The 18,908-nt window shown below is 38.1% G+C and overlaps 2 protein-coding genes across 4 annotated transcripts in view; both read right to left on the reverse strand.

Moving 5' to 3' along the window:
- Nucleotides 1–2,117: 2,117 nt before the first annotated feature.
- On the reverse strand, nt 2,118–12,023 carry dpf2 (double PHD fingers 2). Of its 2 annotated transcripts, XM_062433489.1 has the most exons (12): nt 11,987–12,023; nt 10,218–10,378; nt 9,483–9,590; nt 9,041–9,219; nt 8,853–8,945; nt 8,693–8,774; nt 8,194–8,235; nt 6,491–6,628; nt 6,212–6,343; nt 6,009–6,121; nt 5,847–5,928; nt 2,118–5,322 (listed from the first exon to the last, which is right to left on the reverse strand). In XM_062433489.1, the coding sequence occupies exons 1-12, from the start codon at nt 12,016–12,018 to the stop codon at nt 5,240–5,242; spliced, it is 1,245 nt and encodes a 414-aa protein (XP_062289473.1). In that variant the 5' UTR covers nt 12,019–12,023; the 3' UTR covers nt 2,118–5,239. The 2 variants fall into 2 exon arrangements, with proteins under 2 accessions (XP_062289473.1, XP_062289472.1); XM_062433488.1 differs by lacking the exon at nt 8,194–8,235.
- Nucleotides 12,024–14,942: 2,919 nt separating this feature from the next.
- The window catches only part of sptbn2 (spectrin, beta, non-erythrocytic 2), a 33,704-nt gene continuing 29,738 nt past the window's right edge, over nt 14,943–18,908 (reverse strand). For both annotated transcript variants that reach the window (XM_062433486.1, XM_062433487.1), the window contains one exon: nt 14,943–18,834. In XM_062433486.1, coding sequence (XP_062289470.1) covers nt 18,622–18,834 — 213 coding nt within the window. In that variant the 3' untranslated portion in view covers nt 14,943–18,621. The remainder of the gene's footprint in view (nt 18,835–18,908) is intronic.

Here is an 18,908-nt window from a genome sequence, read left to right on the forward strand (position 1 = left end):
TTTATGAGATTATTTCACTTTGGTGGAACATTTTTGCTTTTTAGTGCATGACCTCATCAGGACAGAAGCAGACAAATCTGCCATAATGTCCATAATATATTCTCACATACAGTTTGTGAGCAAGTATGACAAGTAATGCTGCATAATCCATAGTCATACGTACCTGCTGCTCTTCTGTCCTTAAAATTCGGAAAACAGAACAATCATAAAATGATCATTTTTAGTTTGATGAGGACAGCAAGCTACCAGTTATGGTAGTTCCTGTCATGAAATTTGCAAATTCAAAACTAAATGTTCCACCAAAGGGATCCGGTGTGTTTTATTTTTGTCTTTTTTTCAAATGGCTGTATAATTATTATTATTATTATTGTTGTCTACTCAACAATACTTTTTACTGTTTGTAAATGTTAAATAATTGACATAGTTTTACAATAATGAATGTCTGACAGAGACTAGTTTTGTGGTTTTGATATTTAAAAAAGGATAGATTATGTACGCCTAATTGTGAATTATTGTAACAGAATGAATGAATATTTTGTCAGTTTGTGGAAAACAAAGACTGTAATGCTGTCTGTTTTGAATTCAATTGCAGTTGTGTCTTAAAATCTCTTAAGCACTTAAGATTTCTTTTTATTTCAGTATTCAATCGTTGACACACTCAACCTCATTTCACGTAAGGAACAGAAAACTAAGCTGTGTTATACAAGTTTAAATAAAGGTTTTAAAAAACCATGGACAGGACAAAACCAAAATCATTTGAAAAATGTTTGTAAAAAAAAAAAAAACCTGCTAGAATATTTAGATTTGTGAGTTTAGAAGCAGTTTGTCCTGTTTTGTTAATAGCCACAATGACACAGTGCCTGATGAATTTGGGGATTTCAGTGTACAGTGATGACAGAGTGCTGTATTTTAGTGGAGAGGAAACTACACTTCACTTAAATGAAATTATGTATGTATCCCTTTTGACACGAAATTATTGAACTAGCAAAACAATTTCAACATTGTGCATATAAAGACACCCAGATCTGTTTAAATGCCATGCCAGGAATTTTGATATCTATAACTACATCTTAATGAGGCCTATAAAGTGATGTACAAGCTGTTAAAATGTACAGAAATCAAAGTACAGGAGCTACATTTTTTAAGGGTAAATTGGAGTCTAGGATTGAGGAAACACTATTGAAGGTAGGCTGCTATGTATCACTGACTTTTCCTTCAGAAGACAATGATTACATTTTTGTTTGAAAAATGACTCAAACAGTCACTAGTTACAGCTTCTCACATGTGAGGATTCACTGCATTTCTCTGTGAGAGGACTGGTCAAGCCTAATACTTCACCAGCCTGGGATTTGGGAAATTGAGATCACATTTTAAAAATGTTCTGTCATTTCATGAACTAAATGGATAATTAATTAACAAGAAAAATTATCAACAGTTTGAGATCCAAACCTGGTAATGTCATACAGAGACAGCATCACCAAACCAAACAGGTGAACTCTAGTTTTTTGTGGTTTTACAGCACTCGAAGAATGTTCTGTTTATTCTGCTGTGGTGTTGGAGGTAGAGGATATTCAAATTTACTGCTTTAGAGGTCGTATTGGATCATAGAGGACTGTTGTATTTTGAGTGCAATAAAAAAATGTGCAATAACAATTCATCTCTTTCACCTGTTATTCTGTGTTGGAAGTGGTGGTGGACTTAGTTTAGTACATGACTGCCATCTAATGGAGAAAGCCAGAAATACAGATTTTTTTTTTTTACAACAGTACTTCATATAATACTAATGCTCAATTCACAAATATTCCTTGGGTTTGTCTTTATCGCTCTTGCTTATAAATCAGTAAACATTTACAAACTTATAATACCATCCAAAAAACTTTTTTTTTAACTTTATGTAAGTCAGAGCAAATCGTTCATCATTGTGAGTATAGTTCCATTTTCCATGATAGCTTTAAACTTTATCAAGGGCAATTTGTTACTTATCTCGAGAACTACACTATAAAATTAAATCATGAAGAAACTAAACAAAATGAAATTACTTCCATAGTTAGCACAAAATGCTCTCATCAGATACCCACATTCCTTGTTCTATATAAGGAAAAAAACACATCAGTGAGTTATAGTGCCTAGTAGTTTATTTTCCTGAAGACAGATTTCATACAATAAAACATTCCATCACAATCCAAATGAAAGTTCACCCTAAGAGAATTCACCTACTTTGTAAACCTATGATCTTGGTTCAAACATAATTTGTTGTCATGGACGATTCTCTCCCAAAGCTAGAAACCAGAAAACCATAATCTGATATGAAAAAAATAACACAACAGCCAACAGGTGAACTTACTTTTTGTTCACGGCTTTCCTCTGAGTGCAGCCTGGAAGGTGGATAATGGGCCCATCATTACTTCACCAATCTGTGTTGACGGTGCAGCTCAGAGTTGGTCTCTTAATCACATTATGGGCTTTGCTTCTTGTTTTCGAACTTTGGAAGAGAGCGGCTCAGTTGACACCGGGATCACTGGATTAACTAGAAAGCAACTTTCACTTAAGTCCCCAAATGTCCCACACATCAGGTACGCAAACACCATCGATGAATACAAAAACAACCAGCAAAATATTCTAGTAGCCACTGTCTCTAAATAACAGTAAGTTTAAAACGTGATGAGAAAATAAACCAAGTTATAATTGTGTAATGCTTTAGTAATTGTTAGTTGGCTATTGAAACGACATGATAGCATGGTTAATTTATATTACACCACTTCCCCAACACCTTTGCCAACCTAATGCTGAGACGACTACGAAGTATATGAGAGTGCAGACAATTACTGAGCATGCACTTGTTTAACTGTAGAGTATGCAGTTATTGAAGCAGGAACTGCAGCTGTCATTACTATGTATCCCTCTGCCTGTGTCCCATTTATCTACAGCATGTTTCAACCCTTTAAATACTGTTTCTGTTTGAGGTAAAGTCACTGCTTTAGCAGTTCAGCCAGACATTTTTCTGTTAGCCTTGCCACAGAAGGAAACCATTGCATAATAAAACTATGAAAGCAGTGACAAAAAGAGCCGCCTCGTCATAGGACTATACACATTATAAACTCTTTTTCTACTATGTGGAGCCTTCCATCATTGTTGCCACAGTCCCCTGTCTGTAATAGCACTTTACAGTATCGCACATAATCAGGTAACAGAGCATAAACAGACTCTGCCATCAGTCCCTGTTGTCCCAGCATCCTACAGGGGCTCTTATATCGCTTTAATATTGTCAGCAAGTGACCATATGCAAGGTCGCACAGTCCTCAGTTACATTAAAATAATCTAGTGGTGTCACATCAACAGATATATGGTGCATGATCAGAAAACTACTAGAACACATCAGTGAAGGCTTTTTAATCCCTTTACCTGGCTGATAATGCAAGGCCGATTTGTTTTTGATTTGACTGGAAGAATCATCATCATACCATGATGTCATCTGTAAAACAAAGACCAGGGGCCAGATGTATAAACCACACATACAAACTATGAATACACCACTTCCCAAACCTAAACTGGCATTTATGAAAACATAACTTTACAATGAGAATGTGCTCCCCTCATACAAACTTCAGACAAGGTGTACATGTGTATTTCCAGAGCCAGTTGCAGGTTGTATCAAAGTGGAGAATACAGTGAGACAAACAATCTGAATAAAACATGAAGTTGTTAATCAACGGCACTGTGTGATCTCTATGCATTTACACTGCGTTTCGTAACGGTGCAGAGGTGCTTTTCCCATCTTAATATTGATAAATTACTTTTGTGTTATCTATTTGATCATTCTTCTAATTTACATAGTCTTAATTTCGCTCTTATTTATCCATAATTGGGACACACCCTGTAAAGTCTGTTTCAATATTAGCACTACAAACTAATCCTTGATTACATTGCTGAAATTTATTATGCCAATGATTTTTACAGGCCTATATAATGAATTAATGATACAAACGTGCATAATGGTTGTGTGTAATGACAGCTGTTCTGGTTGTTGGAGAACTTCGTTGGTGCAACACAATCAATGAAACTGCTGGGTTTTTTTGCCATTTGTTTCACTGACAGGTCTGAAGACTGGCTGAGAAGGGAGCATATGATGAGTTTTCTACAACAGAAAAGAACCACGTGTACACACAGCTTTATAATTCTGATGCATATTTCTGGCTGTGTATATACACACAGTTTTAATCATGAATCTACACTGAATTTACACATCTAGCCCCTGGTGTGCAGCTTGAAGACAGTTTTTCAATTAAAGTTTCAGCATCATGTCTGCGTTGTGCCGCTGCAGTCGACAGGACCAGAAAGAAGAGCAGATACTTTTGTCAAAAAGGCCCCAGAGCCTGAATGAAACGCGTCATCAGTGTGTCCTCATGATTCTTTTGAGCTCGTTAGCCACAAACACAAAGTGGGCGACCGAAGTCTGACCTGCTGTCCCTGAAGTCATTCAGCCTTTGGAGCCATTTTGACGAGCATGTCAGGATTTCTAGTCAAAGTTCCTGTGTTTGTCAAGTTTCTGTGTGAGCCAGAATGATGAGTCAGCCGTGGATGAGATGAAAAATCATTTATAGTCTCAGCAGATCCCTTTGACTCTATCAAATCAATCACCAAATATCAGCAGTGCCATAAAATAACATGTTAGTGGATTTCTTTTCCATAATGATGAGATGGGCACTAATAAAAAGACCATTACAGGACCATTCTCTTTCCAATTTATACATACTTAACACTATTTTATACCATAGAAATATATAAATATTATAAAATGTCTATTTTTTAACGATGAGCAAGCATTGGCATGCTACTTGATTCCAGTGAGCTCTATTTCTGCTCTAGTCATAAAATCAGTACATTGCAAGAGAAAGACAAGGTTTTAACAATGTTGTGTAGATGTATGTGTAAAAAAAAAGCTGAACAGGAAGTGATAATTTGGCTATTTATGCTGTGTATCTCAAATTGGCTATGCGGCAAAGAGTTGAAAATAAAAATCTATGGGGCTGAATCTGAGCTTGGAACTGTGTAACAGTCATATCTGAAGCAAAGTGAGATCAGTTTGGTAAGGTATACTTCCCTTTTTACGATTTATCACCTCTTTTGAACACACTCCCTCCGAGGTCAGCTTGTCAAGGGGAGTTTATCATCTGTTTTGAAGGGTAAGCATACTGCTGTGCGATGGCTGAGTGAAGAGTGTGTGCAGGAGGAGCGGCCATCACGATGGCGGGGCGTTCTGGTTCTGATATATGGATGCCTTGTCTTTCAAAAGGTCCAGACATAGATGACAGCTCCAGCTTCCTGAATGCCAAAATAGCAGAGAGAAACTATTAGTGTCATAGACATTTAAAGGTATTACTAACATTGACTTTGAATACATTTTAACATTAATGTCAAAGAGCCTATTTAAAGTTGTAACTTGGCTTATTAAGTTTAATGAAAATAAGGTTTTGGTATAAAAACATGTATAATTCCTCAAATTAAGGTATTTAAAAAAAAAAAATCTATAATGTTTTGGTATTAATATCAAAGCTTAGGTATCATATCAAAAAACTTTCAGTGCTGTAATTATACTAATGCTAATATTCTAATTAATATGCAGGCTTGTCTTACTGAGTACACGACTTATGGAAAGTATTCTTAATCCTTAATGCAGCCTTTTTGGTGTTTCAAATTATATTCTTGTAGTTTTACATCCCTATCAGTGTCCTCTCTCTATGCACTGAATACAGCTTTGACTTTGACCCCAGATTGAGCTTTCTCAGATATACGACTGTTGTTTTTCTGCGAAGTACAACACTGTCTCTTTCATCTGCTGAATTTACCCTCTGGAGGTTCAGACATGGGTGGGTTGAGACAGTACATGTGATAGCCTCTATCACAGTCATCGCAGAACAGAAGCTGATCCTGTAAGGAACGGAAACACATTAGACCTTTCTGTGCGACAAACTACAATATGTGTAATATCTGAACATAAATGGACTCACATCATTCTCTGAGGTTCCGCACATGTTGCAGCACTTGCACTCTATGCACTGCCACCGGTATGTCTTCACGGCAGCCATCATTACAGGAGTGAACTGCAGGCAGGAGGGGTGGCCTGCATCAAGGAAGATTGTTTTATCACTTTAAATGTTTCCACTCCTTCAGCAGCTACTCTATTCCAGCAGCCAAATGTTTTGAAATGTACCTGAGCGTCCGCAGTCGGAGCAAGACACCAGCTCTTCCGACTGGCCGGTCTTGTGGTTGGTTTTGGAGTCTCCCAGGCAGAAATCACAGTAATTATTAGGCAACGCAATACCGTCTGGGCCTTTCTTTGGAGCTGAAAGCAAGATGACAACACCCAGACAGCATCAGTGTTCAGACAGTCCATGCAGCTGTCCGTCTTCACAGTGACCGTAGCTATCTAAAAATGAAATCTCTGCCTACAGTGAATGACCTCTGCTGACCATGAAGGCTCGTCACTTACTTTTAGGCTCCTCGGGCAACGGCAGGGCGGGCTCGTTGATCTCGACCTCTTCCTTCTCCTCGCCTTCCTCCTCGGCCAGGTGAGAGTGGGCGTAGTGGTAGCTCAGACCCGGACGGTTCTTGTAGCGCTTCCCACAGACTGCCACCAAAACCCGAAAACACAACATGTATGAAAACAGAGAATGCATGAGTGAAGTCCATATTATACAAAAGACACTAATAGTACTGCTGAGAGTTAAATAAATGCTTTACATACTGTATAACTCCTTTTGTCCAGGTTTTTTTATTAAGTGGTTGTCTTTAATGATGTCATTTTCAGAGTAATAACGGTACTCACGGTACAGTAAAAATCTAAAATGACATGTCTATACATCTTTCTATGGTCTTATTAAAAAGATCTGTGCAATGTCTGCTCTATGCCTCAAGTGTATGATAGTACACTTTAGATAGTGTACGCCTTGATGTGGTGAAATGATGATGAAAATATAAACCCATCAGGTTTGTGTGTACTCTCGCCTTTTGTTTAATATCAAGACACACAATTACAGGATCAACTTGACAGTGAGATAAGAGGAAAAGATGAAGAACGTTTAGAGTTTTCCTTTTAGGTGGGGCTCATGTATTTAAGCACAGCTCTTAATATTTCATGACATCACAGCACCACACTTAGTAAAGGAAATGCTGTAACTGCAGAGGTGTGGTTGTGAGAATCATCATCTCAACAGTTATTGTTTCATCTCATTTCACTTATAGATCCATCTCTCCCATGCTTACATTTAAGAGTATGTTGACATTAGAAGATTATAACAAACTGCTCTGCATGCTGTTTTTAGTTAAATGTTAATAGTAGATATAAAATTCTTGGATTTGCATTTATGTAAGGAGGATTTACTGACTTTAGGGAAGACAAAGATGCCACTGTGCGCGGCTGTTGTCACAGGGAGGGTGTGAGGTTTGTCATGAGATAAGACACAACACCCAAAGACAAAGTACTTCTTCTTTCACTTCCACACTTTCTCTCATTTTCATTTCCTCAAAAAGTAGTTAATATCCGGTTTCTTTCAACTGTCGCCTCAAGGAGTGATTACACTCCAGGACAGTGTAAATCAAGTTGCTAAAGACGCAGCTAGTCACAAGGCAGATTGACAATTTTGGAAAAATAGTCCCTGAAGTAGAAACAGGCATGAAATTGATTCAAAGCGGAGACGGCAGATCACTCGAAAACATGGAAAGTGGAATGAGACTTGATAGGGTGCAGAGGAGGTATAGAGAAATAAAGGGGGGGGAAAACGAATGCATTCAAATTGCACACATATGTAGTAAGACAAAACACAAAGCAGAGAAGAGAAGAGGATAACAAAAACAAACAAGCAGGATCCAGCATCTTGCTTATTTAAATGTGTGGGAAGTTCAGGGACACATAAAGGGGAAAAAATTACATTCATGAGCCACAGCTTATCTGTTGCAGACTGAGACCGCTCATATCTTTGGCTGATTACAGACTACAGTTTAAATAGGGTGTGTAATAACAAAATCTTGACCTCTACATCTAGTTAATTACACTGTAGTAAATAGTATAGAACATTTACCACATGAACTGAACTAAACAAAGAGCAAATCTACTCGGAAACACAGACAGAAATTAAAAACAGGCATTGAAGACAAAAAAAGGGCAGGCAGACTAGAGTAAAAAAGGAAATATACCTCTTTCAGAAGGTTTTGAAATATGCTTTTGTTTGATAGTGTCTGAAAGAGAGAAGAGAAGGAGAAAAGAGAGAGAGAGCACAGGCAGAGGCTCAGAGAAACAGGCTCATAGACCGACAGGGAATCAGTGAGTCAGTCAGTCAGAGAGCTGGAGCTGAAAGTGAAACACACTTCACAAAGAGGAAAAACACATCAAGAAGTGCAGATATGTAGTTGTGGACAACACCAAAGAAGTTATAGAAACACCACCACCCCACTTTCCCTACCCATGGAAGGACTGGAAATGCAAGTCTAAGTGAAAGAAATGTATGATATCATAGTGTTGAACAAAAGTCTAGACTTTTTAGACAAATTTAGAAAGTCTTACAAAGAGCAGAAAGAAGATAGAAGAAAGAGGAGACATTAAAAAAAAGGAGAAACATCTGAAGTGACACCTCGACTCCGTCCCCAGTTTAAATGTTTGGCCCCACCTACACACTCCCCCCTCCTCAGGACTCACTGTCACAGGCGTACGGCTTGTCTCTGTCCTCCAGTGCTGCTGTGTCCAGCTTCTTCCTGCTGCTGCTGCCCACTCCTCGACCCTGAAGACAGACACATTATGAGACCCGACAGGTTTTTAGAAAAAAAAAGAGTGTTCGGGTTTTGCTGCGTTTACTTACCTTCCCCTTCCCTTTGCCTCTTCTTTTAGGCGTGTCTTCCTCGTAGTCTTCGTCATCCAGGTCATCCAGGAAGTCATCTGGCTCAAGGATTCTCTGCGTTGACAGGAGTGAGTGTGGAGCGATAATTAGTCTCATCACATCTTTTCTGCCTACGTCACCTTGATATTTTACTTCATGAAAACAAGAACCTTTCTAATCCGGGCAGTAGGGTTCAGACCTCCGGTGTAATCACTTAGGTTGGAATCTTCTTCAGACCCTCGGAGATCTGCGGGTGTGCGTTTGTCCAAAGAATCCCCCTTCAGCAGGGCCTCCAGGCTGCTGCCGTCCGACGACAACAGAGGATCCTTCTTCAGTCCTATATCTATTTCTGTGAAGAAATAAAAGCAAGATTAATCTCTACTGTGAAAACATATAGTGCTGTTCCTTGTTTCTGACTGGTTGAGTCACATTTAAATCGCACTTATTCACATTAATAAGTGATTTTTAACAGCCCCTAAAACATACACCATGCATTTGTGTTTTTTTCAAATTTCAGTTGTGTGAAATATTGCAGTTTTTCTCCGTAAAGCATAGCCTTTTAACTTTTTCTCTAAATCCTAACATGGTAAAATGTTGAATAAGTTGTGCCACCTGACTTGACAGGTGGTAAGATAAGCCGGGGGTCCTCTGGAGGATGAGATCTCCGTTTCTTCCTCCACCTCCTGGATGGGTAGGTGTAGAGCTGCCCTGGAGCCATGCCTGAGGAATGTCACAACAGACCTTTCAACACAATACTGCACCTATTTAAATACATTAGCTGTCAGCTTTATGGTACACTGACAAAACAAAAAGAGACATCTCTATATCTGTGCTTCTGCTTTCTTTAAAACAGCATTCGCCTTGGTAGCATAGTTTGAATTCTTATTTACCACAATGAGGGCAAACATAGCTGCGAGCTTACACTCATCAGCCACTTTATTAGAAACACCTGTGCAATCTAATACATCCAATACAACAGCTCCGCCATTAATTCAACTTTTATTAAGTTTATACATTTTCAATTTGTCAGAAAGGTGACAATTCTAATTCATGTTTATTACTGAGGTTGTAGTGGATGGTGGTGATACAACTTATATTGAAAAACTTTCCTAATATTTTGTCTTCATGTATGTTAATGAAGTGGACAAAATATTAGAAACACAATTCAAAATAATGTAAAGTGGCCAAGCCATTTTCAACTACACTGAAGTTCATACACAACGTTTCTGCAATTTCCTCCCCATTGCTCTCCTGTCTCCTTTTTTTTCAGCACATTTGTGACTATTTAGAAGACAGATTTTTATTTTTTTTATTACAGTTTATTTTCTGACATGTTTTGTGTCTTACCTGGTCCCCTGTGTCTCTTCTCCATCCAAATGTAGCAGTTGCTCTGAGCCACACCGGTCTGAGAGTCGAGGAAGGGCATGCGGACACTCCTCTCAGCACACAGCCTGGCATTATAGTTATGGCATTGCTCCATGGCATCTCTGTAGTACTGCTCTCCCAACCTGGCAAAACCAAACCAGAGCCAGGTGCTATCAGGTATATTGTGGATAACAGACAATAATCAGCAGGTGTGGTTATTTCAAAACCAGTGCAGTATTACTTCAATCTTTATGTAAGATTGGTTGAAAGCCTAATGTCTTTCTCCCAAGTGCTGGCAACTCAAAAACAACACAATCATTAGGGAGAGTACAGTGGCAGAGCGCTGCTTTGTTTGTACATCAACATGAAACAGCTTGGTAGTCAGTTACAGTCAGCGTGCTGTGTTTTCAACCTAAATACTCAAATAGTGCTCTGTGCTTATTTCCATTCAGGAGAGCTCCAGGCTGCATCGCCTCCGAGTGAGACAAGCAGGGTCATGACAGAGACAGAGGCCTTACTGCTTCTTCAAATCACTGACTGACAAGGAAAAGGGGGGAAACAAATAATCTTGTTATTCAGCAGCTGCAACTATTAAGGCTGAAGCAAAGCACTTCAAAGAGGAAAATACAGAAACATTTGTGGAAATGCACCAATGGAGCCTTAATGAAGGTACTGCCAATACTCTGTGTGGTTACATATATCTTAAAGACAGCTTTTCAGAGATCCCACATTTAAATGACATATCTCTTATCACTTATTGTAAGGTTTAATGATTTTGCATAATGTAATGCCTGTTAGACTTTAACTGGAAAACTGGAAGCTTCGCTCATGGAAAATAGTTGAAAACAGTGACTGTTACTGACTAGTTCACCATTTACACTCTTAATGAAACATTTAAGTAATTTAAAATAGATATTAACATTAGCAGTATGTGAATATTTTTCATCAAACTGTCATTATTTTAGTACTGTTGTTTTCTGCTTATGTTATCAGGACGATATAAGCCTTATATGACAAATAAGTAAAATAAAAAGTTGACGTAGGAAAAAGTTTATGAGAAACTTTTACATCTAGCTAGGTGATATGTTAACAAGTCACCGTGGTTACTAGGGTTCAGGTAACTGCTTGTGACACCTGGGCGATGTGAAAACTAACGTTACGGAAACGGAAGCACGTTTTATTTCAACCGGGTGTGAGTCACTGAAACTGGAAAAATCCACTTTTACTTGACAGTTTGTAAGAGTTGTGATGTGAGAATGAGATGTGTGATTACAACAGAGTGTATAACCACGGAGTCTCAAGATGAAAAAGGTTATCTTCATTCATTGAGAACTCGTTGGCCAGTCGCCCCAGCCTGCGCTGCCGTTCAGTCTTTAGCTTGTTAGCGTGTAAGCTCACCTAGCTGCTGTATTTCACCGACGTTAGCTGGCCACAAATACGCCGCAAGATACCAAGATATCTAACAGAAACACACATACTCGCATCGACTCATGACCTGTTACACATAATATTCATGTATGAGAAACGTTATCTGCGTGTCTGCTAACTATTACACACTTCCAGGATGTGAGCAGACACGACGGTCCGACAGCGGCTGGCTAACCTTCCCCAGTTAAGTCAAGTTGAAAATATTGCTGAAGATAGCTAGCGACACGACCGGCGGCTGTGTGAGGAGACAGCCGTTACGGCGCGGTCGCGGTGTCCCTCAGCTAACCGGCTGTAGAGGTGTGTAGAAAAGTCTCAACACTTACAGTTTGACAACATTCTCAACAACAGCTGCCATCTTGCTTGAATACACGGGGGAGAGTGGCTTATGGGTAATGTGTGCCCTGTGTTAAGACTTGTAGGCAGATAGACTTGTCGCTCCCCCTACTGGTGGCCCTGTGGCACTGTCAGAGATTTCATCATTAAAAAGCTGTCAGTGAGCAGCCCATGTGCTATAATAGGTGATTACAGTTACTTATGAAAATGTTGATGATTACAAAGGAGGTTACATCTGAAGTCAGACCTTTAAGATTTTGCTCATTTTTTAATATTTAACATATTATTGAATACATACATTGCTGTTTTTAATTCACGATACCAATTAAGCCCATGTCAGACTTTTGACTTTTTTCATAAAATATCTTTATTTCATATTCCAAAATCTGCATGAACTAATGAATACATTTTCAAATGAGAGATAAATGTTGCTTTATAAGAAATCATCTCCCTTATAAATCATGTCATTATCCATGAAAAACACCTGAACTTAGATTTTGGTGGGTTTAATGGGTACACTTACCCCAACAGTTGAAAACATTAATTTGAAAATTTGAAAAGTAATCAAATGTAATAAGTTGCATTACTCTGATTAAGTAACTGAAATAGTTATATTACTTATTACATTTTAAATAGGGTAACTAGTAATCTGTAACCTATTACATTTCCAAAGTAACCTTCCTGACCCTGGTGCTATTTAAATATAAACCATCCTTTAACATTATATCCATTTGAAGACCACACTGAAAATCTCTGGAACTAACCTGGAAATAATAAGAAAGTTTGAGAATTCAGAAATATTAAATAAAACAAAAACACTAGAAGTTATGACATGTAAAATGAACAAGAAATAGGTCACGTCATATTTTCTTGAGTTGAACACTTCCTTTGAACCATGCGTTCAAATGACAATCAGGAGGATTTGACCTACTAATCAGAAGCTCATTCAAGTAACTCCACTTGCAGCCAGTATTGTTCACCTGTTATAAATATAGCTGTGCATCAAGTTTCCTGCAGATCATTGCTTACTAAGTAGTATTTTGATAGTGGGAAACATTGCATCAAAACTAAGTAAAAGAGTAAAAATTAAAATTATTACTCTAAACAAAGAGGGGCTTTTTCAGTGTCAAATCATGGCAGAGATTATATCATACAAAATCTGCAAGTCTCAGCCTTAAAAGTAATGTGATGACACGTCACAGGAGGAAATAATAACTATAAAATTAATGATGGATGAATTCCATTTAGCTGCTTCAATTTCAGCATCCCATTTTTGCCAACGCTGGTGCACCGTCACACTGTACTTGAATAAAGTAGTGCTGTGAAAAAGGCATATTATCAATGTTAAGGTACATACAGTAGAGTTTAGTAACATCACATAACTATAAACAGCAGTAAAAATTTAAAAATACATTTTAAAAAGTGGTAGATGTAGAAATCATATTAATGTGATCACAGTAAACATTTCTCGTTGAAAAAGTTCAGTTTATTTTGGTGGACATGACAGACAGAAAATTAAAAATACATAAACTCTGCAACTGTTATCAAATTATAAGACATTCTGATGATCAGTGGATATCTGGCTGTGCTGTTTCAAAGGTGCCCAGATTCCTAGTTAACGTATGGTATGTGGTTCATCTGTGAGGTTTCACTGTGAATGAATACATTTGGATTTATTGATTCTGACTTCACATAAAAATATTTTTTGTTGACCTTTCTCATTTTGTGGCTATTTAAACTGAGCTTAAGTCCAACTGCTTCATATATGTGGAGATATATGAAGAGAATATGTAGAGATGTTCACTCTGTCCCACCAACTCTTTCTCAATATAAACTGAAAATGTTACTGACTCATTACTTTCAGAGGTCTTTAACCACCATCCTCATTCTCTGCCATTTTTTAGTATCTTCAGTACAGGTAACAACCACTGTGTTGAAACCAAGGCTCAAGTTCCTCTTAACAACTCTTGCTTTGCTGTTTAGATGATGACATCCTTCCCAATGCACACTCATTAAACCTGAACCTAATGCATATCCTCATGCATTACTCGATCATCCTTGACCTCATTTGCTGCAGTTGCATCATTAATTAATTCTGAGAGCACTGCAGCATCTATCTTCCCCACATCCTCCACAACCACTGCAAGAATTATATCTTACATGCAGGATACTATGAACACTAACATTTAACTCCTATCAATAATATGTTTCTATTTGTTTTAAATTTTCAGGTAACAAATCCATTCTCATCTCTTCTGACAGGTATTTATGAGCTCTTTAAACTCAGTTGCAGCATCAGATACAGCAGAATACCATAACTTGTGGACTAAACTGCTGTTTTGTGTTATATTGTAATGCTATACAATGGAAAGAAAATCATTCTCCAGTAATGTAACCAACAGTAAAATTAGCATGAGAAATGATACACTGTTGTGATTATAATGTGTACAATTGTATGATTTTAAGAATGTAAACATTATTATATTGTTGCTCTAAAAACAACCACTTGTGGAACTTGATTTTAAATTCTTGGTCCCACCATACCCTAGGTGGCCCCAGAACCCTTTTGGCTTGTGCCGCCTTAAAACAAGCAATGTCTTCTTGCGACTCATCGTCACCAGTTGCAAATCTCTCTGGGTAATAACCAAAGCAAGCAAAGATTAGTGATTTTTTTTTCCAAGTCATTTTTTGTTATCATTTTAATGGTCTGAAGAGATAAAACTTTACAGAAATACACAAGTGAAAAATATGAACTGAAAGAATAAGTATATTGAGCATACCACAGCATACACTTCCAATATCCAATCAGTAATGTTTTTGACCACACACATTTAACATACATAACTTAACAGCTTGAGTCATTGTTGAAAAATTGGCATTTCGTGTGTTGAGTTAGTCACACCTGTACGCCTGGCCCATTATAAGGATTAAAAACCTCAAACAACATTGTGTTTTTGATTAAACCATGTTTTATTATTCCTAATATTAGATGTAGATACACAAGTCAACAAACATTATCTCGATTTGTAATGAAAATGCTCCACAGCACACTGACATCGTGTGGAAGGGTCTGGTATTACAGACACGTACCTGAAAATGGACAGCAGTTATACTTTTTGCAATAAGTTGCATTAGTAACAGTAGTAGTAATAGTAACAACAGTAGCAATAATGATAATAATAGCAATTAATAATAGTAGTGGTATTAACAACTCTGAATTACAGAGGAAGGAACAGACATTCGTCAAAAGTAATGAGAAATAAAAGGTAGGTGGACAGGTTTATCAAATGCTGCAAGACAGACCACTGGATGAAAAAATACAAGCTCCCACTAGACAGCAAATATCCTGCCTTCTTCTAAAAAAGGAAGCTCAAATTGTCACCGGTCTTTGTCACTCAAATTTAATACTTAACAAGTACAAGTGTTTTTTTTTTCTTCTTCTTCATTAAGTACCCCATTGTCACAAGTACTCTCAAAACCAAAAAACTCATCTCTTTGACATTGATAATACATACTTTCCATCTCCTGGTCAAAGCTCACCAGTAACACAATGTTATTTTAAAAGGATGCCGTATGCAACATCGAATCACAGCCAGCTGAGGACATTTCCACAAGACTGGATCGCCAGGGTCGTTCTGCATTAAACATACAGTACAGTATTTATGTGCGAATGTGTTGTGTGTGTGAAAGAGAGAGAGCGCTCATGTAATATCAAGTATTTTTGCTTCACGTGACCAATTTGGCCAAACTAATTTCAATCATTCACATTCAAATGAGCTGATAAGAAAATACACTGTGTGACCTTTAAACTTGAACTACCCTCCATCAGCTGGATGCTGTGCCTGATGCCCAGAGCATGGATGAAGTAGCAATTGTTGCTAAAAATAGCTCATCCATTAGGGAAGAATGACACCTCCATTTGAAATTGTGCACAATGAACTGCACCGGCTCACTTATGTATGCAATGACCTTATTAACTTCCCAGATCATAGTTTAGTTTACTTAAACTGGACTGAAACTGGGAGCTCTGTCACACATCCAGGATCCAAAATCTCACTGACAGAGACGAGGCAGTCAGTTTGATAAAGTGTGGACCAGGTACAGTCATTAGTCTGGATGATGAGATACCTTTTTTTCTCTGATTTGGAGGGTCTTTGATTTGAGCAATGGTCCCACCAGTTCCACATTCATTTGGGACTGGAAAATAAGGCCAACCTGTTTACACCAGTGCAACCAAATGCAAGTTTACTTCCAGCTATCTGTGTTATCACAGCAGGTTGGTGGGACATTCTTGCAAACTGATCAGCCCTCTAAAGAGTGGTCTACACAACCATGCAATCACCAGCTTAAAAGAGTTACTTTCAAGACGTAATAAATTACAAATAACTGATTACCTGCAACCAGTAAGATAATCCATTAAAACTCTTCAATTCAGAATTGTTATCCAGTTACATCTTGTTGCATTTTGGCAGTAAGAAAAGGCAAATTGACACTGACAATAATTATAGTTATCAGCAACCAACTCAGTGGTGTCAACATATTTATATAAAATTACTCTACTGCCTACAGTCTCACAATATACTGTAAATGCCCTTCTCATTTCAAACATGTACAGTATGTGAGGATAGTGATAAACAACTATCATATACTGGATTGTTTTGATCTTGTTTTGGATTATCGTAAATGTCGATCACATATTATATGTTGCTTTCCAGCCCTGAATATGAAGTGATCTTGTCTTTTCAGAGTACATCAACACAGAAGAGAATTGATGGCAATGATGAGACACATACAAGCACAAACCTATACGAAGTCATGCCACATCTGCAGGAACGCAAGGCTCAGGTAAGAGAATTTAGGACTACTCACTCTGCTAGAGAGCAGAGCCTGTCATAGTTACTCTTTTCTAATTCAGTCTGCATATAGTACCTGCATATACAATCCACTGACGTACATTAGATCATTGCCACAGGGCACATTTTAACATTCTCTTCATACTCTAAAAGCTTCCTTTACGGACTGTTTAAATGGAGGTTGGATTTAGTGTATCTGATGTGGGTTCAAGTAAGGCTCAGTACACCTCTCTCTCTCTCTCTCTCTTCACTGCCTATCTAATCTCACTTCCACAGCCCTCACTTCACCTGTAATGAGACCTGTCAGCTGTCCGTCTGTCCTGCTCGTGTCCGTGCAGTCTGCCACAGAAGATGTGCTTCAGCTTTTTTATCTACAAACTGCCCCCATGCCTTCACACCAGTAGAGAGAGAATGGAAAAGATATTAGAAGACTGAAACAGAAATAATGAAACCATCTTGAGAAACTTCATTGGTCAGCTTACAAATAATAAAACCAAAAGCAAAGAAAAGCTAGTTTTCATAAAATCATTCCAGTTATATTATGTTGTGTTTTGTGTCTGGTTTTCATCTGCGTTCGCGTACCGAAAAGCAGCGTCCATCTGGCCACGTTTGATCAGGAATAACATAAACGTGCAAAATCCACAGCACCACAACTCACACACGCGCATACACACACACACACACACACACGCACGCACACACACACACACACACACACACACACACACACACACACACACACACTAGAAAACTAATCTTCTCTGCTTTGTACAGACAAAAAGAAAGTTGAAAATCAAGCAGAAAAGATCACTCCAAGAAATAATCAAATACAGGCAAAATTAGATCAAATAAAAAATAAAACCACTTATTAAATATATATATATATATATATATCATTTTCCCAATGAAACTTGTGATCACTTACTGCACACTGCTAAAATTAAATGAGCTTTATTTATTTTTTTCAAAACACCTCATGAACTGTCATTCCTAAAAAATAATAATAATAATACATACAAGGGCAAGCCCAACATTCTCCACTACTTTAACCAAATGTGTTTCTCTCCACAACATGAATCAAGATGATCTATTGTCAAATTAATTAGTTTGTTTTATCAAACCAACAATAGCAAAAGATAAATAATAATAATAATAATAATAGCAATAATATCGGTCAGGTTAATAACATCAATACCAAGAACAGAAAAAGAGACTGATGTAATCCTTCCCAAAGAGAGAGCTTAGAAGTGGGGAACTAAAACCGGAGTGCACCAGAGGAAAGCCACCATCCATCATTATATTAGTGACACAGCATCAAAACAGCTCAGCTAGTCAAGACTCACTGGAGAGAAAATATTCATGCTGAAGAGGAGCCGATTTGGTGGATTGGTCCTGAACTGAGGCAGGATCCCTGCTAATGCCAACCGCACCTCCAACAACTTGGCTGTGTTAGTGACTCAGACTAAGAAGCTCTGCTAATTGGCTGAAATTGCCTTTGGATGAGGGCTTTCATTGTTGGGTGCAGTAAAATGTGGAATATGGGCGAACGAAAAAAAGTAAATGACAGATAAAAACCGGTGAGGGAGAGAATCAGAGAGAAAGAAAAGAAACAAAGTTCTCTGGAAGCCACATACAGCAGCTGTCGACAAATTCCTTGGGGCCTGCACTGAGAGCAGTGTGTTTGTATGACCTGTTTGTACTTTCCTTTCTGCCTGTTTCAGTTTGTTGAAATTTTGACAAATGTAGTTTCCATCGATAATTTTACAAATGTTCTATTTTTTCTTGCCAAAGAAGCTGAACCTCTTCTCACGATCCCTGTCTTTGCCATCTTTGTTGCGCATGGTAACACCTCCGGTATCACCTGAGCCGGGGGAGATGGGAGGCATGGTCATGGCACGGCTGAGGGCCCGCGGAACACCAGGTGAGTCCCCTGCTCCTGTTGGAATGGAGCCGAGGATGGAACGGATCCAGGAGCTCATTTCCGCCTTTAGACAGAAAAAAAAAGTTTTTGATTATTCATCATTCAGGCAGAGTCAAAGACACCAGAACCAGACTATTT

Source organism: Scomber scombrus, chromosome 14, assembly GCF_963691925.1.
Source record: "Scomber scombrus chromosome 14, fScoSco1.1, whole genome shotgun sequence".
In the NCBI taxonomy this organism is placed as follows: domain Eukaryota; kingdom Metazoa; phylum Chordata; class Actinopteri; order Scombriformes; family Scombridae; genus Scomber; species Scomber scombrus.